General features: G+C 45.2%; 1 protein-coding gene across 1 annotated transcript in view; it reads left to right on the top strand.

Moving 5' to 3' along the window:
* gcm2 (glial cells missing transcription factor 2) overlaps positions 1–24,709 on the top strand; it is a 42,904-nt gene that overhangs the window by 5,315 nt on the left and 12,880 nt on the right. Inside the window, exons 3-4 of the mRNA XM_056299807.1 lie at positions 10,002–10,190; positions 13,019–13,131. Coding sequence (XP_056155782.1) covers positions 10,002–10,190; positions 13,019–13,131 — 302 coding nt within the window. The remainder of the gene's footprint in view (positions 1–10,001; positions 10,191–13,018; positions 13,132–24,709) is intronic.

The raw sequence follows: 24,709 nt of genomic DNA, 5'->3' as shown, positions 1-24,709 counted from the left end.
ATATATGTGTGTGTATATATGTGTATGTATGTATATATACATATATATGTGTGTGTGTGTGTGTGTGTGTATATACATATATATATATAACGTTTTCTTTTCTTTTCGGAAACCGTCAATGGTGGTTAGGGCTAGGGTTAGTTGGGGTTGATAAAAGTCAATGGTGTGGATAAAAGTGCTCAACTAATGAGGAGTGCAATATCAATACAGATGTAGGGGAAAGTTTTACTCCACAGCAGTACAAGCTTGTTTTGTGTCACACACTCATCAGCTGCTAATGTGATTCAATAAAGAAACACACAGTACACGTTGCCTCGCGTGGAGAGCAACCAACGAGAGGAGAAAACATTTGAACTATTACAACCAATGGGGTAGGTAGTTACGATGCACAGCAACCAATGGTGGGGTAGAAAACATTACAACCAATGGGGTAAGGGGGTGGGGCTTGTTTTGAAAAAGCATTTAAAGGACCAGGGCACTGTTGAAATAGCCTACATTTAGAATACAACAAGATAACATCCAGTGGGGTACTTTATGTATATCATATAGTGGGATGGTGGGGCACAGTTGGAAGGGCAGGCAGTTAAAATATTTTTTAAAAACTGCTGCCGTCAGGGGGCTTAAACCTTAAACCACTACTTCATGTGTCTACATATCCAAATCTGAGCCAGTCCAAACCTGACTTGTTAGTCACCTCACCAATCCAGATAGCATGTTCACATACCTGTGAAGTGTAGAAACATACTGGCGAGGCTCTTCTCCTGTGCTGCAAGTTGACAGGTGTTTATGGGTGTGTATGGGAAAAGACACTGCCTCACACCGTGTGTGTCTGCAAGACACATGCCAGGAGTGTTTATTGTTTCTTATTTTGAAAAGCCACTATTCCCAATGGATGTGCTCCTGGTCTTTCTTCATGATGTTGAAGGTTTGGGACATGGGCCTTTGTAGATGACAAAAATGCAATATTCAATTCAATTCAATTTTATTTTCATTAAAAACAATGTGCAGGCACATGTTAAAAATGAAATGAGGGCTGTGGCTTCACCAAACAGTGCAAGACAGACACAGACAAACACAGCAAACACAGTATAAGATATACACACATGAAGACCAAAAGCTAGAAATAAGGTAAAAAAAAAAAAAAGAAGAGCTGGAGTACAAAATATTTAAAAATATCTACAGACATTCAGTGGGTGGTCAGGTTCAGGTGGGCAACAGCTTGTGGAAAGAAGCTGTTTTTGAGCCTGGTAGTGCGGGCTCTGAGGCTCCTGTAGCGCCTCCCAGAGCACAGGGAGGAGAACAGTCCATGGTTGGGGTGGGTGGGATCTCTGCTGATGCTCAGACCCCTTCGAAGGCAGCGTTTGTGATAAATGTCTTTTATGGCTGGGAGCTGGGTACCGGTGATACGCTGGGCCGCCTTGACGATCCGCTGCAGAGCTTTCTGGTCTACTGAGGTGCAGTTGCCGTACCACAATGAGATGCAGATGGTCAGGATGCTCTCTATGGTGCAGTGGTAGAAGTTGGTGAGAATTTTGGGGAGCAGACGGGCGCTCCTCAGCCTCCTCAGGAAATACAGGCATTGTTGGGCCTTTTTCACAAGGGCCTGGGTGTTTAATGTCTACGAAAGGTCCTCGATGATGTGGACTCCAACGAATTTAAAGCTGGAAACATGCTCCACTTCCACCCCATTGATGTGTATGGGGGAGTGGCTGCAGCTTCTAGGCCTCCTGAAGTCCACAATCAACTCCTTTGTCTTCTGCACATTAAGGACAAGATTGTTGGTAGTACACCATGATGTGATGTGCTCAATCTCGTCTCTGTAGGCCATCTCGTCATTGTTGGTGATACGGCCAATGACTGTGGTGTCATCTGCAAACTTAACTATAACATTTGAGGGGTGAGTTGGCAGGCAATCGTGGGTGAAGAGGGAGAAAAGGAGGGGGCTCAGAACACAGCCTTGAGGGCTACCTGTGCTGAGGGTCAGGGTGGAGGAGGAGTGGTCACCTAACCTAACAGACTGAGGTCTGTTGGTCAGGAAGTCCAGGATCCAGTTACAGAGGGAGGGGTTGAGGCCAAGGGAGAGGAGTTTGGTGGTTAGTTTGGCGGGGATGATAGTGTTGAAGGCAGAGCTGTAATCTATAAACAGCATCCAGATGTATGTGTTGTTAAGTTCAAGGTGGGTCAGAGCAATGTGCAGGGCAGTGGCAATGGCATCCTCAGTAGACCTTTTGGGATGGTAGGCGAACTGATGTGGGTCGAACGTGGGGGGGATAATGTTTTTGATGTGAGCCAGAACCAGTCTTTCAAAGCACTTCATGACAATGGGGGTGAGTGCTATGGGTCGGTAGTCATTCAGACATGTGAATGTTGGTTTCTTGGAGACAGGAATGATAGAGGTGGTCTTAAAGCATGCCGGGACTTCAGATTGGGACAGTGAGAGGTTAAATACAGGTGTGAAGACCTCAGCCAGCTGGTCGGCACATTCCCGGTAGACCCAACCCGGGATGCCGTCTGGTCCGGCAGCCTTCCGCATGTTCACTCTGCGCAGTGATTCTCTGACCTCTGTGACTGATAGAGTGAGCACCTGGTTTTCTGGGTGGCTGGGGATTTTTGTGGCCGGGTCAGTATTGTCCTTGTCGAAGCGGGCATAGGAACAATTTAGCTTGTCTGGCAGGGAGGCATCATGGACAGCGGGACCGCGATTAGAGCTTTTGTAGTCTGTGATAGACTGAATGCCTTGCCACATTCATCGAGGATCAGAGTTATTGTGAAAGTGGTCCTCTATTCGTAGTGAATATTTATGTTTGGCTGTTCTGATGCCCTTTTTGAGGTTTGATCTGGCTGCGCTGTAGGCCTCACAGTTACCTGACTTGAATGCTGCATCCCGGACTTTCAGCAGCTGCCGGACCTCACTGGTCATCCAGGGTTTCTGGTTTGGAAAGGTGCGGACTGATTTTTCTGGCCAGACAGTGATTGTCTTTACTACTGGCTTGACCCGTTTTATTAGGGGTTTGGAGGCTGGGACCAGGAACAGGCAGAGGTGGTCAGAATGCCCCAGGTGGGGACAGGGAGTAGCTTTGTATGAGTCCTTGATGTTTGTATAGAGATGGTCCAGGTGTTTTGTCCCCTAGTGGGGCAGGAGACATGCTGATGGAATTTGGGCAATACAGCCCTGAGGTTAGCCTGATTAAAGTCACCCCCTATGATAAAGGCATTGTCCGGGTGTTTGGTCTGTTGTCTGCTGATGGCACATTGTAGCTGCTTAAGTGCTACCTTAGCATTAGCATGTGGGGGGATGTATACAGCGGCGATGGTAATGGCCGTTAGCTCCCTGGGCAGGTAAAAAAGCCTGCACTGAATCATAAGGAGCTCGAGATCAGCAGAGCAATGCCTTTCAACGATCTTTATATTGTTGCACCAAGAGTTACTGACATAAATACTCAAACCTCCTCCGCGGATCTTGCCGGAGTCCGCTGTCCTGTCGGCACGGAAGGCTGTGCGGCCCGCTAGCTCGACTGCCAAGTCGGCTATGTTGCTGTTGAGCCAAGTCTCTGTAAACATCAGCAGACAGCAGTTCTGCAGCCTTTTCTGAGAGGACAGCCTGAGTCTTATCTCGTCCATTTTGTTAGCTAACGACCGGACATTAGCCATGAAGATGCTGGGGAGGGAAACTTTGAAGGGAGCGCTACTTAGCTTAGCATGTAGCCCGCCTCGTTTCCCCCTCTTTTGTTTATGTTGCTGACAGGGGCAGCGTTTCCACTGCGAGACCGGTGAGCGGATAATATCGATGGGGAAATTGTCCGTGATGGTGGAGGGAAGTGAGTAATCCGTTCTGAGGTTTAAAAGTTCCTGATGGTTGTAGAAGAGATCAGGACCTACACTTGTAAGTAAACTTAAAACTAACGTATAAATAACACATATAACGACACTGAACAGGGAACCACAGTAGCCGCTGCGTCCAGCGCGCCGCCATCTTGGGAACTGAAACACGCTACACTTCCACCCCACTGATTCCTCCCTTTTATAAGTCGTAGGTCTTCTCTTCATCTCTGCTGGCCATGTGGTAGCTACATCACAAGTTCTGTGCGGAGGGTCAGTTAGGTGAAACTCCAGTGGCATGGTGTGGGAAAAAGCCAAGCCAAAGCTAGGCCGTCTGAAAAATAAGGCATAAAATTGGAGAGGTAGCCAGCGGACAACCAAGCCAAGTAAACCTACCTGGATATGAGGTATGGACACATGGTGGTGAAATCAAGTTGAATCACCAGATAACGTATAGAAAACAGGTTTACATTGCCATAAAAAAGACCAATGAGCCTCCCTTTGAAGTGTAGTCCAGAAAAGGGAACTCAAATTGTACTTTGAATCCACTGTCTTTCAGCATATGAAAAGAGCATTCATCCTGTCAAAAAAGAGTGTATTTCTGAAAGACGAGCCAACAGTAGCCACAAAACAGCTTCTCCTCATCTCACTCACTGGTGCAAACTCGAGCAGCTCCTCAAGTGGTGATATTCGAGCATGAGCAAGAAACCCTCCTACCTGCACTCCAGGTCCTTGCTAGATTGATTTTCCTGGGACCATTTCCAGCTGGCACAGCAGACACGGACAACAGCAGCTAGGTGCTTGTTGCAGAAGAAGACAGCAAGCTGCTGTCCTCCATCTCTGCTACAATAGCCTGCTGAATCCCACTGGACCTTTAACTCGGTCTGACTTCCCGCTGATGCTGACAGCAGCAGCATATTCAAAAGGTCCTCTCTGCCCAAGCCTGGTGCTCTTGAGCAGGCACACCTCCATCAGAAGAGAAGACACTCTTCATGCTTCATGCATTGATGAGTTCTGGCAGCTGAAAAGATCAGTGTAGCCTGACCCTCCAGACATCGGTCCCTGTCTTCACCTACATTCACCACAACAGATCAGTGTGGCCTGAGCCCTCCAGACATCCACCTGTCTTCACCTACGTTCACCACAAAAGATCAGTGTGGACAGAGCCCCTCCAGACATCCGCCCCCGTCTTCACCTACGTTTACCACAACAGATCAGTGTGGCCTGAGCCCTCCAGACATGGGCCCGTCTTCACCTACGTTCACCACAACAGATCAGTGTGGCCTGACCCCTCCAGACATGGGCCCGTCTTCACCTACGTTCACCACAACAGATCAGTGTGGCCTGAGACCCTCCAGACATCGGTCCCTGTCTTCACCTACGTTCACCACAACAGATCAGTGTGGCCTGAGACCCTCCAGACATGGGCCCGTCTTCACCTACGTTCACCACAACAGAGTGGATGGAATTACTGACAAGCACCACCAAGGCATCCCATGCCTGGATGATGGCATAGTCATCCACTTTGTTTGTTTATTTGTTTCTTTATTTACACATACTATGAAAAATTTAAAAAAAATACAATATATAATTGGAAAGAAAATGTGAGGGAGAATTGCCTAAAAACCCTCAAGGGGCTTAAAAAGTGGCATTCTCCAGGCAGCACACTACAGGAAATAATTACAGCAATGCAGTACGAACAACTTGTATGTACCAATCATTCCAGACATATCAGAAGATGGAGACACAGCTCAGCACAGCACCTGACAACAATGCATTCCATAAATACCCAGGTTACAGTAGGACAATGAATCAGTCATAGTTACAAGACACACAGACACACACACTTATCAAGAACACTCATTCATGATACATGCAAGTATACACAAACACTATCTTTAACAGACTAAGAACATGTGATATGGCTTAGAGTTTTCATAAGACAAGAAAGATAAAGGAGAAATGAACACAAATTGTGTTAATATATTCTGTGTGTATATATATATATATGTATATATATACATATATATATACACACACACACACACACACACACACACACACACACACACACACACACACACACACACACACACACACACACACACACACACGTTTATATAGCGTTTTTTTCCGAAACCATCAATGGTTTTTGAGTGCTCAACTAATGAGGAGTGGAATATCAACACGGATACAGGAAAAAAGATTTTCATACATTGCGGTACAGGCCTGTTGCGTCAGGAAAAAAACAGGCCTGTACTGCAATGTATTAAAATCTTTTTTCCTGTATCCGTGTATTTCCCATCAATCTACATACAATACCCAATAATGACAAAGCAAAAAAGGTTTTGTAGAAATTTTTGCAAATTTATTACAAATAAAAAACTGAAATATTGCATGTACATAAGTACTCACGCCCTTTACTCAGTACTTGGTTGAGGCACCCTTGGTAGCGATTACAGCCTCAAGTCTTCTTGGGTATGAAGCTACAAGCTTGGCACACCTATATTTGGGGTATTTCTCCCATTCTTCTCTGCAGATCCTCTCAAGCTCTATAAGGTTAGATGGGGAGTGTCGCTGCACAGCTTTTTTCAGGTCTTTCCAGAGATGTTCAATGGGGTTCAAGTCTGGGCTCTGGCTGGGCCACTCAAGAACATTCACAGACTTGTCCCGAAGCCACTCCTTCGTTGTCTTGGCTGTGTGCTTAGAGTTGTTATCGTGTTGAAAGGTAAACCTTCGCCCCAGTCTGAGGTCCTGAGCACTCTGGAGCAGGTTTTCATCAAGGATCTCTCTGTACTTTGCTCCATTCATCTTTCCATCGATCCTGACCAGTCTCCCAGTTCCTGCCGCTGAAAAACATCCCCACAGCATGATGCTGCCACCACCATGCTGCACTGTAGGGATGGTATTAGCGAAGTGTTGAGAGGTGCTTGGTTTCCTCCAGACGTGACGTTTGGCATTCAGGCCAAAGAGTTCAATCTTGGTTTCATCAAACCAGAGAATCATGTTTCTCATGGTCTGAGAGTCCTTTAGGTGCTTTCTGGCAAACTCCAAGCGGGCTGTCATGTGCCTTTTACTGAGCAGAGACTTCCGTCTGGCCACTCTACCATAAAGGCCTGATTGGTGGAGAGCTGCAGAGATGGTTGTCCTTCTGGAAGGTTCTCCCATCTCCACAGAGGAACACTGGAGCTCTGTCAGAGTGACCATCGGGTTCTTGGTCACCTCCCTGACCAAGGCCCTTCTCCCCCGATTGCTCAGTTTGGCTGGGCGGCCAGCTCTAGGAAGAGTCCTGGTGGATCCAAACTTCTTCCATTTATGAATGATGGAGACCACTGTGCTCTTCGGGACCTTCAAAGCTGTAGAAATTTTTTTGTACCCTTCCCCAGATCTGTGCCTCGATACAATCCTGTCTCGAGGGTCCACAGACAATTCCTTTGACTTCATGGCTTGGTTTCTGCTCTGACATGCACTGTCAGCAGTGGAACCTCATATAGACAGGTGTGTGCCTTTCCAAATCATGTCCAATCAATTGAATTTACTACAGGTGGACTCCAATCAAGATGTAGAAACATCTCAAGGATGATCAGTGAAACAGGATGAACCTGAGCTCAATTTCGAGTGTCCTAGCAAAGGGTGTGAATACTTATGTACATGCAATATTTCAGTTTTTTATTTTTAATAAATTTGCAAACATTTCTACAAAACCTTTTTCACTTTGTCATTACGGGGTATTGTGTGTAGATTGATGAGAAAAAAAAGGAATTTAATCCATTTTGGAATAAGGCTGTAACATAACAAAATGTGGGGAAAGTGAAGGGATGTGAATACTTTCTGGATGCACTGTATATGTACATACACACACACACACACACACACACACACACACACACACACACACACACACACACACACACACACACACACACACACACACACACACACACACACACACACACACATATATATATAAAATATATCCTCTTTTTTTTCGGAAGCCATCAATGGTGTTGATAAAAGTGCTCAACTAATGAGGAGAAGAATATCTTTATATATATATATATATATATATATATATATATATAAAGAATAAAGATAGATGTAGGAAAAAAAACTTTAATACATAGCAGACCAAGCTTGTTTCATGTGTTACACACTCATCAGCTGCTAATGTATTTAAACAATAAAGAAAAACACACAGCCAATAAATACTATGTTGCCCCGCATCATGCCCCTAGTTACGGTGCACAGCAACCAACAGGGGGATAGAAAACATTTGAAATATTACAACCAGAGGGGTAGGTAGTTACGGTGCACAGCAACCAATGGCAGGATAGAAACATTATAACCAGTGGGGCAGGGGGTGGGGCTTGTTTTGAAAAGCCAAGGACTTAAAGGGCCAGGGCACTGTTGAAATAGCCTACATTTAGAATATAACAAGATAACATCCAGTGGGGTACTTTAGGTGTACCATGTAGTGGAGTGGTGCTGGAGCACAGTTGGAAGGGCAGGCAGTTAAAATATAAAAATACAACATTGAATGAATATCACATGAGTATCATCTAATGGGGGGGGGGGGTAATAGAGACATTGGTTTACTTGTAGTTGCAAAGCAGATATTTTTTCTGTGTCTACAGCTGGTGGCCAGTTCATTTCTACTGTTGAGGTGGACACGTCAGGCTTGCAAATAATAAAATACTTCTCTGCCAAGCACAGGTTACATCTTTTGCTGCTAGCTGAACATGCCTTGTTCTTCATGAGGGTTTTCTATGAAATAGAGTCATTGATATCCTTGTCCACCAATGACCACATGTGGCGGCTTCTTGCATGTTCATGTCTGAAGCTACTCATATGGCCATTAAACCTCACTTTAAAAGGTCCTCTGTTTGTCCAACATAAGTGTCCACTTTGCAGTTGTCTTCTCTTGTCAGCAATGCCTGGTAGATGACTCCGTCTGTCTGGCATTTTCCTTCAAGAGGACACGATGCCTTAGCATGGCAGTTGCAGTTGGAGATGTTGGGTTGTGGTGAGGGTGTGTGTGTCTTGGCCATGATGCTTGTGTTGTGGGATGAAATAACCTGCTGAACATCTTGCCTGCAGCTGTAGCTCATTTTGACAGTGTTCTTGTTGAATATTTTTCTGAGTTGATGGTCTGCGGTAAAGCACTCATCCAAAAGATTGAAAAATAGTTTTCCAATATTACAGGCCACACGGTGTCGCTGTAGGAGGATTGTACCAGGTGATGTTCCACCTTCTGCTGTGTTTTTTTTTTTTGTTGCTGGCTGCCGCTAGTTAATGGTGGATTGTACTTAAGTCTGAAATTATATCCACATGTTTGTAAGGCTTCTTGGTATGGGGGGCTTCACGAGATGATAAACATGAGAGTCTGGACACTGGTTTTACTTATCGAGTCACTTTTAAAACGTTAAAATGTGATATTTTAATTTCATTTATAGTGATATGAGGCCTGTAACATAGATGTAGAAATGTATTTAAACAAAGTACTTTGACAGGTTGTAGGAAAATCTTTCGGTTCATATAAACATCCCTGAGAAAACATCCGCAATGAGCATCCATTGTTGGTCTTTAGTTATAATCTTTAGTTAACTTTTTTGAGTAAAAGTGTTACATTCTTATTTTTATGATTCAAAATCATATTTCAAATTCAGCTGATGATACTTGTGGAGGCTAACATTAGTTACTTTTGACCCAATAGAAAAAAAAAGTAAAATCCAACATTTTTGAGTCTTAAGTGTAAGAGTTTTAGTCCTCTAACAAATATCTGCCTTCAGAGAAAGTTAAGTCAAGTCAAGTTTTATTTGTGTAGCCCATGACCACAAATTACACTTTTACCTCAATGGGCTTTAAAGCAGGTAGCCTGGGCCACACTAACTAACCTGATTATCTTCTAGCTGAAGGCAAATTATTTAACTAACCCGATTATCTTCCAGCTGAAGGCAAGTTATTTAACTAACCTGATTATCTTCCAGCTGAAGACAAGTTATTTAACTAACCCGATTATCTTCCAGCTGAAGGCAGGTTATTTAACTAACCCGATTATCTTCCAGCTGAAGGCAAGTTATTTAACTAATCCAATTATCTTCCAGCTGAAGACAAGTTATTTAACTAACCCGATTATCTTCCAGCTAAAGACAAATTATTTAACTAACCTGATTATCTTCCAGCTGAAGACAAGAATGCCCAGAGACATCTCTCCGGATGGGCCATGAGAAACACCAACAACCACAACTGCCAGATTCTGAAGAAGTCCTGCCTGGGGGTGGTGGTGTGTTCCCGGGGCTGTGCACTGCCCGATGGCTCCAGACTGCAACTACGCCCGGCTATCTGTGACAAAGCTCGGCAAAAACAACAGAGTAAGAGCATTCAGATTAAACTAGAAGCCATCTTGGATTTTCAGAGTTTAACAACTTTGTGGAAAGAAAAAAAAAAAGAAAAAGATACAGATCTGCCGCTCCCCGAATTCTCCTAAAATTACACATATTTGCATTTAAAACGAGTTTTTGATCAATTGCACAAAAAAGCTATGATAAGATCTACCTAAAACCACCATGAGCAGTCAAAATGGCCGCTCATAATTTGCGCGTGATGGTGTGTGTCATGTCACTATTTATGACGTGTGTGGTCGTGTCATTTCCTTCGTGAAGTTCGTTGCTCTGTCCTAGAAACACACTAGCATTCTCCAGTGCAGAGAAATCGTCTAAACTTCATCTGGTTACAGACGCGTTACAGACGCACCATGACTACCACCGAGGCCTTGAAGTATTTGTAGGTGTTGGACAGCGGCCATTTGAAATTGTTATTAAAGTTGTTAAAATGTTAACTTTGGTGTCAGTAGTTTCTTAACAGACACACTAACATATATAATGCATTAATATCTCAGGTGGGTATTTATCTTGACACAATATAGAGTTTAAACACCGTGGCGGTCGTTCTAGTAGTTTTTCATTTCCAGTCGTTGTTTGGGACCGTTTCAATATTTATTTTCAGTTCTTTTGTTACATGTCACATTTTATAGGCCTTATTACATTTGTTAGATTAGCAATATGCGTTTTCCCTTTTGTTTTTCTGGTAATATTTTCACTTTTTCAATTTTGCTCAAGTTCGACCATGTCTCTCTGAAGTTTAAATAGTTTAAAATAGTATTATAGTTGTTAAAATGTAAATTTTGGTGTCAGTCGTTACCTAACAGACACACTAACATATGTAATGCATTAATATCTCAACTGGGTATTTATCTTGACACAATATAGAGTTTAAACACCAGCTGTCAATATGACCTCCCATGGTCACTTTAGGCAGGAGGGAAATCCCGGTCATTCCGCAAAATCACTGCAACAACCAGGCAACAAGTATAATACCATGAGCTCTACCTGTCTTTCTGCTGTTGCGATGACTCGCTTAACCTCAAGAGGACCAGCAGTCATCCATCTGATTTTACAGAAAGGGTTTGTTTTCTAATTTTCCTCTCCATATCAGTTTCCTGACTTATCTGAGAGTCTGAGTGCAGAGCCTTCTGAGGCGGTCCTCCCTGAGTCTGAGACCCCATCAAGCAGCAACACAGATGAGCTCAGCTGCTTGGAAGCCGCGGTATTAAACTGTGTCCTGTCATAACATCAGTACATCAGTACTAGATGCAGTGTGTGTAGTATCTGTATAACATCAATACTAAATATAGTATCAGTAACATCACTACATGTAGTTTGTGTAGTATCAGTACTACATATAGTGTATGGACTGTCTGTGCTGAGTGTACAGACTGCACTGTTCCTACTACCTGTATAATGTGTGTGCCCCCTCTTACTTTAGTATGGTATGTTGTGTATAGGTCCCAAATCAGGGACAAAGGGGTAAAGAGTCTATCCCAGCATGCACTGGGGCAGATAGATGGGATATACTGTGGACGGACAATCAGTCAATCATAGGACGAACACACACACACACACGCACACGGTAGGTCATTAATATTCATAAATTCAGGCAGACATTCCTCATTGGAGTCTCTGAAATGTGCACCGTATCTCTATACAGGTGCTGAGGGGAACCATGCGTGTCATAAGTATCTCTATACAGGTGCTGAGGGGAACCATGCGTGTCATAAGTATCTCTATACAGGTGCTGAGGGGAACCATGCGTGTCATAAGTATCTCTATACAGGTGCTGAGGGGAACCATGCGTGTCATAAGTATCTCTATACAGGTGCTGAGGGGAACCATGCGTGTCATAAGTATCTCAAGTGCTGAGGGGAACCATGTGTGTCATAAATAAAGCACAACCACCAATACAAAAACACATTTTACCGAAAAGAATGTATTCAGATGTAGCCCCTTTGTAAACCAACATTTAGTAACTTCATTACGTATTAGTAACTTCATTATGTATTTTTTCTCCGTAACTAATGGATTACAACTACATTTACACTGGAGTGACTGGGATGTCACTCCTACCTAAAACGACCATGGGCGGTCAAAATGACCGCTAGTTTTTAAACTCTATATTGTGTCAAGATAAATACCCAGTTGAGATATTTATGCATTATATATGTTAGTGTGTCTGTTAAGAAACTAACTGACACCAAAATTAAAATTTTAACCACTTTAATACTATTTTTAAACAATTTAAAATGGCCACTGTCCAACGTCTGTAAATACTGCAAGGCCTCAGTAGTAGTCATGGTGTGTCTGTAACGCGTCTGTAACCACACATGTTGGACATAATCACAAGTCAGGTTTAAACTATTTCTCTGCACTGGAGAACGCTAGTGTGTTTCTAGGACAGAGCAACGAACTCCATGAAGGAAATGACGCGACCACACGTCATAAATAGACATGACGCGCACCATCATGCGCAAATTACGAGCGGCCATTTTGACCGCTCATGATCGTTTGAGGTAGATCTTATAACTTTTTTTTTGGTGCAATTGATCTAAAACTCATTTTAAATGCAAATTTGTAAATGCAATTGTAGGACAATTCAGGGAGTGGCAGGCCTGTATCCCCCCCCCCCACAAAGTTATTAAACTGGAAGTTCCGTTCTAGTGTTTATTTTGTAACTTAATTATGTAACGCTGTTATATGTAACTAGTTACTCCCCAACACTGGTAATATGATGATGGAGTCTCATACTGCTGTGTGTGTGTGTGTGTGTGTGTGTGTGTGTGTGTGTGTGTGTGTGTGCATTTCAGAAAAATTATGTCCCAGCTGTAATGCAGGTTTGGAGTTGCTGCCCTGTCGTGGACACAGTGGTTATCCTGTCACCAACTTCTGGAGAGTGGATGGAAAAGCCATTTTCTTCCAGGTTACTTATGATTTATCAGTGTCCTTCTCATCTGACTCATCTACAGTCTTCTATATTAAATAAGAGCTGGGTTGGACAGAACACTTTGAAAAAGCATTTAGTCAAGTAACCCAAAGATGTTGAATCAAGTGCAACTGGACTTGGATATATACCAAGTCCAGTTGCACTTGATTCAACTCCTTTGGATAACCATGACCTGGATGAATGAGAACATTCACAGACATTTGGTCAAGGCGTCGGGGTGGCATAGCAGTCTATTCTGTTGCCAACCAACATGGGGATCGTCAGTTTGAATCCCCGTGTTACCTCCGGCTTGGTCAGGAGTCCCTACAGACACAATCGGCTCTGTGCATATCTGTAGTCCACTGACTTCCGGTTTCTACTGCAGCGGTCATACCAGTTTCCTGTTTGTTGGTGCGTGCTATTGACAATGGCATATTTTTCGCAATGCCTGCAAGATTCACCATGGATAAATGTCAACAACATGCACAGACTTGTCGACAAAACGTGAACACATTATCCCACCTGGGATGCCGACACTGATCAGGAGAAAGATTCTAAAAGTATTCTCCTAAAAAATTATAAAGTAATGGTAATTTGAACACTTTCAAAATGTAACATAAGCTGAATACAGTTACATCATTTCTGCCACATATTGAGCTGAACCCAAATGCAGACAACAAGACCAGCAGGTAAGGTGTAAACACAGGACTCTTATTGTGAACAGGCAGGGACGTTGAGGTGATGGCTGGCTGGGTTTGACCCGAGATAAGGGGAAGTCCAGGGCGAAGGAGAATGCAGAGGCAATCCGGAGAACATGAGTTGGTCGAGGGGCTTGGTGCAGACGAGGTGGGCTGGGAGGCTGCTGAACTGGAGACAAGAAAAACAGGTGTCAGACGGGCAGGCTAAGCAAACCGGCATAAACTAGCAAGCAGGCAAACTGGCAAAGACTGGCAAATTGACATAAAGTCAAGGCTGGATGCATGGCACATCTAACAGACCGTGTGTTAGGCAACGATCCGGCAGGGACTGTTCCTGTCCCTACAGGAGCCCTGCACCAGCAACCAGTCCACTGGCTTCCCACCACTGCCCGGTCCGGACTGGGATGTGGCGATAGCTTAATGACAGGCAGGTGTGATGATTCTCAGATGGAGGCAGGTGCACAGGGAGTGCAGAGGAGAGAAGGGCAAGGGCAGGCAGGGGAGAGGAGTGCGAGACTGCTGCCCAAATGCAGGTGTGGCTGGAATGATCAGGGGGCTGGCCCTGCCTCCAGCCGGGCACCAACAGACACGGCCTCAGACACACGTGTGCCTCTGTTGGGGCTGTGGCCAGGCTGGACACCTGGTGAGGAATTGCCCTGCCCGGGCTAGAGATGACGGGAAATGACGTGGGGTCGCAGTAGGCGGAACACTACTTACCCCCACACCAATGTCCCGTACACCGCCCATGCATGTCAGCCGGGCCTCACATAACAGTAGGGACAAGGGACAGGAAGCTATCGTGGCGGGAAGGACTTCTATTTCAGACTTTTGCCACATTCCTATCTGCATTGAGGGTGTTTCATGTACTGCCTTAGTGGACAAGGGGTTGACAGTCACAGTCGTCCGGCCGGAGGTGGTGCCAGTGGGGACGTGGCTGGAGGACACAGCTTTTAAGCTCCATACAGTTACCGGTCAGCTAGCACCATGGACGGGGAGGGGACAGCTGATGTTGATGGTTGGGGGGAGGAGCATGAGACATCTAGTTTGGGTAGCAGAGGTGCAAGACACATGCATTCTAGGCCTGGACTTTTTGAGGGATCACGGCTGTCAGCTCGACCTGGTGAAGGCCACATTGAGTTTTGGTGGGGGTCATGTTGTTAATATGAGGCCCCAGGGCCCTCAGTGCATGGAAGAGCTGACAGCGGGACCCCAGAGATGCTGTGTGGGGGGAGGTGAGCATACGGGCCATATGCAGATGCCCAGTGCAGCCCAACCTGAGTCCCTGCTAATTTCCTCAGAGCCCATATCCTAGGGAGCTAGAGCAGCTGAGGGTGTCCCAGGAAAAAGACATGGGGGGGGGGACTCCACATCCACTGCTGCTCCTGTTACTCAAGTATATACCACAATCCCGGGGGGAGGCGTGCAGAAGGGCTGTGGAGGCTCACCAGGCAGCAAGAGGAGGAGGATGGCAATTATACGGGAGATCTGGCAAAGGAGTGCCAGTGACCTGGAGTTAAAACAGCAGGAGCAACTGTGGCAACTGCTGATTGAATTTCAGTAGGAGGAGCTGGGACAGACCGCTCTTGTGCAGCACTCCGCTGAGATGGGGGATGCCTTGCCCATACAGCAGCACCTATGGCGCCTTGCTTTGGGTCAGGAGTGTACAGGCATAATAGGGCCCTCTGAGAGCCCCTGGGCTTCATCAGTGGTCATGGTGCCAAAGAAGGGGGGAGAGTGGCGCTTCTGTGTGGAATACAGGAGACTTGATGAGGTCACCAAGAAGGACTCCTATCCCCTTCCGTGTTTAGATGAATACCTGGATCTGGTGGCTGGCTCAGCCTGGTTCTCTTCCTTGGACTTAAGGAGTGGCTACTGGCAGGTCTCGCTATCTCCTGAAGCATGGCCCAAGACTGCAATCTTCACAGAGAATGGACTATGGCAGTTTAAAGTACTTTGTTTTGGTTTGTCAATGCGCCTGCCACATTTGAGAGCTTAACGGAGAGGGCGTTAGCTGGGGCTCCACATACTGAATGCCTGAGTTTTTGTTTTGTTTTGTTTCTTGATGACATCCTGGCTCACGGCAGCTCATCTGATTCAGCTGTAGCAACACTGTGCAGAGTGCTAGAGAGGATCAGGGGGGCGAGGCTGAAGCTACACCCTAACAAGTGCAGGCTACTGAGCAGGGAGCTGACCTTCCTGGGGCACTGCACAGGCAGCAAGGGGATTGGCACTGCAGAAGAAAAGATGTGCATTGTATGTGAGTGGCCCACCCCTGCAGAACAGAGGGGGTTAAAAAAAAATTTAGGGTTGGCCTCCTACTACAGGAAGTTTGTGTGGGGTTTTTGGTGCATTGCAGCCCCCTTGTACAAGTTACTGCAGAAGGACACCAATTCTTATGGTCAGAGGACTGCGAAAAGGCTTTTCGCACACTGCAACAGGCCCTGACAAGTGTGCCATTCCTGGTGCGCTCTGACCCCCATTTATCTTTTGTCCTGGACACGGGTGCGAGTGCGGAAGGGGTAGGTGCGGTCCTGTCACAGGTGTAGCTAGGTGAAGAGAAAGTTGTGGCCTATTACAGCAAAGCACTGAGCAGAGCTGAATGGCAGTATTGTGTCACTCGCAGGGAGTTGTTGGCAGTAGTCTTTGCCATCCGGTACTTTTAAGTATTATCTATGTGGCTGGTCTTTCACCATACGCACTGATCATGACCCTTTGCTCTTTGGCTGATTAAATTCAAGGAGCCAGAGGGGCAGTTGGCTCGTTGGTTGGACGAGTTTATAGTGCTATGAGTTCACCATAACTCACTGTACAGGAGAACAGCATGGCAACGCAGACTTGCTGTCTCATCGACCATGCAGCTCAGAGGGCTGCCGGTATTGTGACCAGAGAAATCAGGGAATATGAGCTGGTCCTGGCGCATACGGGCAGGACAGAGAAAAGCGTGGGGTGACCATACTGGCAAGTAGAGGGCTGTAGGTGGTGGATGTTACAGACCGGTCCACAGAGCAGAGACAGGACCGGGACCTGCAGCCTGGGATGCTGTGGGTGGGTGCGCAGCAGCAGCCACCATGGGAAGAGGTGGCAGCTTTCTCCCCATGGACAAAAGTGCTGTGGTCCAAGTTCAAGACTCTGCAGCTGCGAGATGGGGTCCTCCAATGAACCTGGGTGGAACCAGCAACCGGGGAGAAGAAGTGGCAAGTGGTGGTACACAAAGGGATGCAGGAGGCGGTTCTCAAAGCCATGCTTGGCTCTGCAGGTTTGGGTCACTTTGGGGTGATGAAGACGCTCCGCCGGCTGCGTCAAGTCTTCTACTGGGGTCATATAAGGAGGGACGTTGAGAGCTTTTGCAGCCGCTGCAACCTCTGCACAGCTCACAAAGGGCCATAGGGCCAGTCAAGGGCTGAGCTACTGCAGTGTTCCAGTGGGAGAGCCCATGTAGCAGGTGGGTGTTGACACTGTGGGGCCATTCCCACGCACAGCAAAGGGGAACCACTTCATACTCACTGCTATGGACTACTTCACTAAATGGCCGGAGGCCTATGTACTGCCGGACCAGGAGGCTGAGACTGGTTGAAGGAATGTTTAGCAGGCTGGGGGTCCCAGAGTCCATCCATAGTGACCAGGGGAGAAATTTTGAATCCAGGGTTTTCTCCACCATGTGAGAGCAGCTGGGAATCACCAAGATTCCTACAAAACCCCTCCACCCCAAAAGTGATGGGTTAGTGGAGCGGTTTAACCGCACCCTAGCAGGACAGTTATCTATCTTAACATCCACCATCAGCTAGACTGGAATATGCACTTACCCCTGGTCTTCATGGCATGATGCTCTGCAGTCCAGGACTCTGCTTCATGCACACTAGCCCACACCATATTGGGCAGAGAAATGAGGACCCCTGCAGCGCTAGCCTTTGGACAGGCCCTAGATGTACCATCTGCCCCTGCAGGTTCAAGCTATGCCAGGCAGCTTCAGGACTGTTTGGACACTGCACATGCGTATGCCCAGAGAAAATTGCAGAGTGCGGGGGTGCAGCAGAAAAGGAATTATGACCTCCATGCCGGGGGGCAACGCTTCGCAGCCGGGAAGCTAGTTTGGGTCTACACCTTGACCCGGAAGAAGGGTAGGTGCCCTAAACTGGACAGCCACTGGGTGGGGCCTTGATTGGTCGTGGAGCAGCTAGGAGAGGTTGTCTATCGGGTACAGTTGCCTCTACGGGGCCGCAAAGTGGTGCTACACCTTGACTGGCTGGCATCATACAGGGGCTCCGAATGCCTCAGATGACTGGAGGGAAGGGGGGAACTCCTGTGTTGCCTGCCGTGACATCTGCAGCAATATGACAAAATGGAGAGTTTACAACCACCCTCTGGACTTGCCTTGAAGTCGGGTAACATTTTGTTTAAATGGAGAAGATTCTGACAGAGGTTCACGCCACAGGCGTAATGAGTCAGTGCTGGGCCCTAAAGCAACATGATCAATGTAGGCCTGCCCATCACGATCACACATAACATATGGCCATGTCAGTAGCGAATGAAAGAAGTGAAAGCACACAGCTTTAAAATGACTACCAACAGCAACATGCACTGCACAGTTGACACATAAATGAAACCGATTACCAGGACACCACCGTGCAACAGAAGAGGAGTCATCATAGCAAGGCCAAGATGGTGACAGAGGAGCCTACTTACGACTTAACAACATGTGGTGTCGCAGCACCATAACAGATGAAAACATAATCGGTGACAGCGCACCTTGACACAAATGAAGACATATTCGGTGACGGCACACCCACATTTTGACAACATTATTCATGTCTGTGCATAGGCCTTATAAACACAAAACACAAGTGGGTAGGTTGATTATTACTCAAATAAATAACTGTGCGGTCTTGACACTTTGCCAGCTATCTAACTCTTTTGTGTGGAATTTGCTACCCAGTAGTAAAACTGTCCATAATTACATGCCGGCTCACTTTGCACATTTTTTAACATATCATATACCATGGACACAGCGCTCAAGATCTTTGATATGATAGTGGCGATATAAAGAGGGTCTGTGCGTCTGGGCCCAAATGCAGCCGCATTACCTGCATATATGGTAGCTTTGCCTCCGGTTCACACTGTACCGGGACGCTACGGGCTACATGGAAAAAGGTGCTAAAGGTACACTTGTCATTGTTTTTGCATGTGACTGGAGAAGAAGTGCCGGAAGCATATAACACATTCTTCTTCACAAATCCAGACGACATCAACGACATCATGAAATCACTGACAAAATTTGGCAATCATATTGCAAAAGTTTGAAGTGCACTGCAATCTGAAGAAGAATTTGATTACTACTACTACTACTACTACTTTCGGCTGCTTCCGTTAGGGGTTGCCACATCAGATCTTCTGTTTCAGTCTCTTCCTGTCCTCTGCATCTTCCTCTGTCACACCAGCCACCTGCATGTCCTCCCTCACCACATCCATAAACCTCCTCTTTGGTCTTCTTCTTTTCCGCTTCCCTGGCAGCTCCATATTCAGCATCCTTCTCCCAATATACCCAGCATCTCCGCTCAAGACGTGCAAACCATCTCAATCTTGTCTCTCTAGCTTTTTCTCCAAACCGTCCTACCTGAGCTGTCCCTCTAATATATTCAATCCTAATCCTGTCCTTCTTCATCACTCCCAATGAATATCTTAGCACCTTCAACTCTGCCACCTCCGGCTCCACCTCCTGTCTTTTCATCAGTGCCACTGTCTCCAAACCATATAACATAGCTGGTCTCACAGCCATCTTGTAAACCTTCCCTTTAGCTCTTGCTGGTACCCTTCCATCACATATCACTCCTGACACTCTTCTCCACCCACTCAACCCTGCCTGCACTCTCTTCTTCATTCCCCAATACTTTGGACAGTTGACCCCAAGTATTTAAACTCATTGAAAAAGAACTTAATGCATTGTTCATATGTTAAGTTCTTCAGAACTTAACATATGAACAATACATGTTTTTCACGTCTGTCCAGGGAGACATGAACATCAGTCAATATGTAACTGAACTCAGAACAAAAGCAAATTCATGTGAATTCGGTACTTTGGAGGCATCCCTAGTCAGAGAAAGAATAGTGTGTGGCATCAATTCTGATTCCTTGAGAGTGACGTTGCTGAGAGAAGTGGACATTTCTCTGGAAAAAAAGCCATAAGCATTTGTCCAGCATCAGAAATGACCAAGGCATAATCTAAACAGATGCGTGAGGAAGATAAGCATGCACAGGAGGAAAAATATGTAAATGTAATAAAAGAAAAATACAAAACACAAAAGACAAAAGAAAGACATAAGTCATAAGAAGTTTCCTTCTTATGACAAAAGAAATTTAAATGCAACAGGTATTGCAATGAACATACACCAAGCTGTACAGCATTTGGCATACAATGCAAAAGTTGTAAAAAAAATGAACTATTTTGCAAGGATGTGTAATGCAAAGAATGTGCATGTAGTCCCCATAAGGGATGCTAGTGATGAGGGAAGAGCTTTTTGTTGGTGTAGTTTGTTCGGATGGAACAGACTAGAATGACACAAGAATAGATGAGTGGACAGCAAATGTGAAAATGGAAAACAAAGACAAACTTCAAACTTGACACTGGTGCTCAGACAAATGTCATATCATTCAGCCTGTTAAAAGGCTGAGGAGAACACAGACAATTAGAAAGGAAAAAATCAGACTATCGACCTACACTGGACAGAAAACTGCAGTTAAAGGAAAATACAACCTGGAGGTGAAACGCAGGAAAAAGGTACAAACCCCAATTCCAATGAAGTTGGGACGTTGTGTAAAACATGAATAAAAACAGAGTACAATGGTTTGCAAATCCTTCTCGACCTATATTCAATTAAATACACTACAAAGACAAGATATTTAATGTTCAAACTGAGAAACTTTATGTTTTTTGCAAATATTCACTCATTTTGAATTTGATGCCTGCAACACGTTCCAAAGAAGCTGGGACAGGGGCAACAAAAGACTGGGAAAGTTGAGGAATGCTCAAAAAATACCTGTTTGGAACATTCCACAGGTGAACAGGTTAATTGGAAACAGGGGAGTGTCATGATTGGGTATAAAAGAGCATCCTCGAAAGGCTCGGTCGTTCACAAGCAAGGATGGGGCGATGTTCACCACTTTGTGAACAACTGCATGAGCAAATAGTCCACCAGTTTAAGAACAACGTTTCTCAACACACAATTGCAAGGAATTTAGGGATTTCCTCATCTCCAGTCCATAATATCATCAAAAGATTCAGAGAATCCAGACAAATCTCTGCACGTAAGCGGCAAGGCCGAAAACCAACATTGAATGCCCGTGACCTTCGATCCCTCAGGCGGCACTGCATTAAAAACCGACATCATTCTGTAAAGGATATTACCACGTGGGCTCAGGAACACTTCGGAAAACCATCGTCAGTTAACACAGTTTGTTGCTACATCTACAAGTGCAAGTTAAAACCCTACCATGCAAAGCAAAAGCCATATATCAACACCACCCAGAAACGCCACCGGCTTCTCTGGGCCCGAGCTCATCTGAGATGGACTGACGCAAAGTGGAAAAGTGTGCTGTGGTCTGACCAGTCCACATTTCACATTGTTTTTGGAAATCATGGACGTCGTGTCCTCCGGGCTAAAGAGGAAAAGGACCATGGATTGTTATCAGCGCAGAGTTCAAAAGCCAGCATATGTGATGGTATGGGGGGGGTATGTTAGTGCCCATGGCATCATGGGTAACTTGCACATCTGTGAAGGCACGATTAATGCTGAAAGGTACATACACGTTTTGGAGCAACATATGCTGCCATCCAAGCGATGTCTTTTTCAGGGACGTCCCTGCTTATTTCAGCAAGAAAATGCCAAGCCACATTCTGCACATGTTACAACAGCATGGCTTCATAGCAAAAGTGCAGGTACTAGACTGGCCTGCCTGCAGTCCAGACCTGTCTGCAGTCCAGACCTGTCTCCAATTGAAAATGTGTGGCGCATTATGAAGCGCAAAATACGACAACGGAGACCCCGGACCGTTGAGCAACTGAAGTCGTACGTCAAGCAAGAATGGGAAAGAATTCCACCTACAAAGCTTCAACAGTTAGTGTCCTCAGTTCCCAAACGCTTATTGAGTGTTGTTAAAAGGAAAGATGATGGAACACAGTGGTAAACATGCCCCTGTCCCAGCTTTTTTGGAACGTGTTGCAGGCATCAAATTCAAAATGAGTGAATATTTGCAAAAAAACAATAAAGTTTATCAGTTTGAACATTAAATATATTATCTTTGTAGTGTATTCAATTGATATAGGTTGAAAATGATTTGCAAATCATTGTATTCTGTTTTTATTTACGTTTTACACAACGTCCCAACTTCATTGGAATTGGGGTTTGTACATGTGCTCACAGCCACTGTGGTAAAGAGAAACATAAAGCCAACATTAGGCCTGGAGGCCTGTGAAGGAATGCACAGGATCAAAATAATAAATGGAGTTGAAGAAGCCAACAAAGATGATTTACTCTCTGAATCTAAAGATATCTTGCAGGTCCTGGGCTGCCAAGAAGAACTCAAGACAAGACTGGAAGAGACCGCTGTACTAAAAGTACACCCTCCAAAAAAAATACCTGTCCTGCTCAGGGACAAACTGACAGAGGAGCTCTGCAGGATGGAAAACATTGGCGTTATGAAGATAATCGATGAGCCCACTAAATGGGTGAGTTGTATCATTGTGGTAGGCAAGCCGACTGGAAGTCTCAGAATCTGTCTTGATCCAGAAGATCTAAATTCTGCGATAAAAAGAGAACACTCAGCTTTTAACTGTGGATGAAATCACATCCAAATTAGCAAACGCTAAACATGTCTCGGTCCTTGATGCTAGTTCTAATTTCTGGCAAATCAAACCCAATGACAGAAGTGCTCATCTATGCACTTTCAACAGCCCATGTGGACGCTATTGATTCTTCAGGCTTCCATTCAGGATAAACTCAGCATCAGAGGTATTCCAGAAGACTCTGAAGCAGGTTTCTGGAGGACTGCATGATGTGGAAACATACATCGGTGACTACCTAGTGTGCAGCAACACTAAAGAACAATACGATAAGGGACAAACAAGGAATGGAATGAAACAGAGGTAAGAACCTGAAATTAAATCAAGAAAAATGCAACATAGGATTGGAGGAAATTAAATATCTGGGACTCCTTCTATGTAAAGATGGACCGAAACCAGACCAGAGCAAGGTGGAGGAAGTAAAGAACATGCCAACCCCATAGTGCAAAAAAGACATGGAAAGATTCCTGGGAATGGTAACCTATCTTGGGAAATGTATTCCCAATCTCTGTGACCATACAGCACGGCTCAGAGAGCTCACACAGCATGATGTGGTGTGGGACTGGGAGGAGCACGAAGAAGCTCATACAAAGCTGAAAGCAATGCTCACAGAAGCACCTGTACTGAAATATTATGACCTCAACCTACCTGTGACTCTGTCATTCGATAGGTTTAAGAGAGGCTTAGGAACAGTGCTTCTACAGGGAAGAAGAACCTGTTGCATATCATGAGCCATAAGTGAAACAGAACAACGTTATGCACAAAGTGAGAAAGAAATGCTAGCAATAGTTTTTGGACTTTAAAGATTTCATAAGTTTGTCAATGGCAAAGAAACTGAAGTTGAATCTGATCACAAAGCACTAGAGGTAATTCTAAAAAAGCAACTCAGCTATGCACCTGCAAGAATACAGAGGTTACTGTTGAGAACACAAAAGTACCAGAAGAATGTGAAATACCGACCTGGTAAAGAAGTGATAGTTGCAGACGCCTTATCAAGAGCTCACATACCAGCTCAGCAGCAGATGATCAAGATACAGAGACATGTGTACATATGGTTGTAACAAGTTTTTCTGTCTGCTGACAAGTTGCAAAACAGTAGAAAGGAGACAGCTGATGATGAAATAATTCAAACACCGAGCCAGGTGGTGCATGTAGGCTGGCCAGAAAGGAGGAGCAGAATCCCCAGAGACATTCAAGATGACTGGAACCACAGAGAGGAGATAACATGTCATGATGGAATCATTTTCAACTGAGACCGAGTCATTGTACCACGATACACGAGACAGGACACGCTTGATCGCATTCATGAGAGTCACTTTGGGATTGAAAACTACTCTTTTGGCCAGGAATGTCCAAAGAAATAACAGAGCTGGTGAGTAGTTCAGTGTGTGACATACAGAAGGGCATAATCCAAAGAGCCACTGCAGCCACCCAGTGTACCTGAGATGGGAAAAGATCAGTGTTGATCGCTTCACGTACAACAAAAATTAGGACTTACTCATTGTAGATTCATGGAGGTGAAACTGTAACGTTATGCAACTGTATTGTTTATAAGGGTGGGATACCTGCAGTCAGTTGAGACGGAAAAGGCCACTTAGATGAAGATGAAACATTTCTGTTAAACGTTGAGTCCAGATGAACTGGATCGCCGGCAGCCATACCAATATATACCCTGGCTCTGCTGAATAACAAAGCTAAGCAGGTATGGGCTTGGCTAGTACTTGGATGGGAGACCTCCCGGGAAAACTGAGTTGCTGCCGGAAGTGGTGTTGGTGGGCCAGTAGGGGGAAGTCTTCCCTCTGGTCCTAATAAAAACAACAACAGTCCTCGCCATTATCAACAGCTCCTGGGCCACTGGTACCATTCCAACCTGTTTCAAATATGCAGTAGTCCAGCCCCTACTGAAAAATCCCAACTTAGACCCTACCTTATCTAGTAACTACAGACCTATTTCTAAACGTCCATTCTTGTCAAAGGTTCTCGAAAAGGTTATTCCAAGCCAGTTGCTGCCCTACCTATGTGAAAACAACATCTTGGAGATCAC

The sequence above is a fragment of the Lampris incognitus genome, chromosome 19 (assembly GCF_029633865.1).
Source record: "Lampris incognitus isolate fLamInc1 chromosome 19, fLamInc1.hap2, whole genome shotgun sequence".
Lineage (NCBI taxonomy): Eukaryota > Metazoa > Chordata > Actinopteri > Lampriformes > Lampridae > Lampris > Lampris incognitus.
The sequence above is the reverse complement of the archived record's forward strand: the minus strand, read 5'-3'. Positions and strand labels throughout refer to the sequence as shown.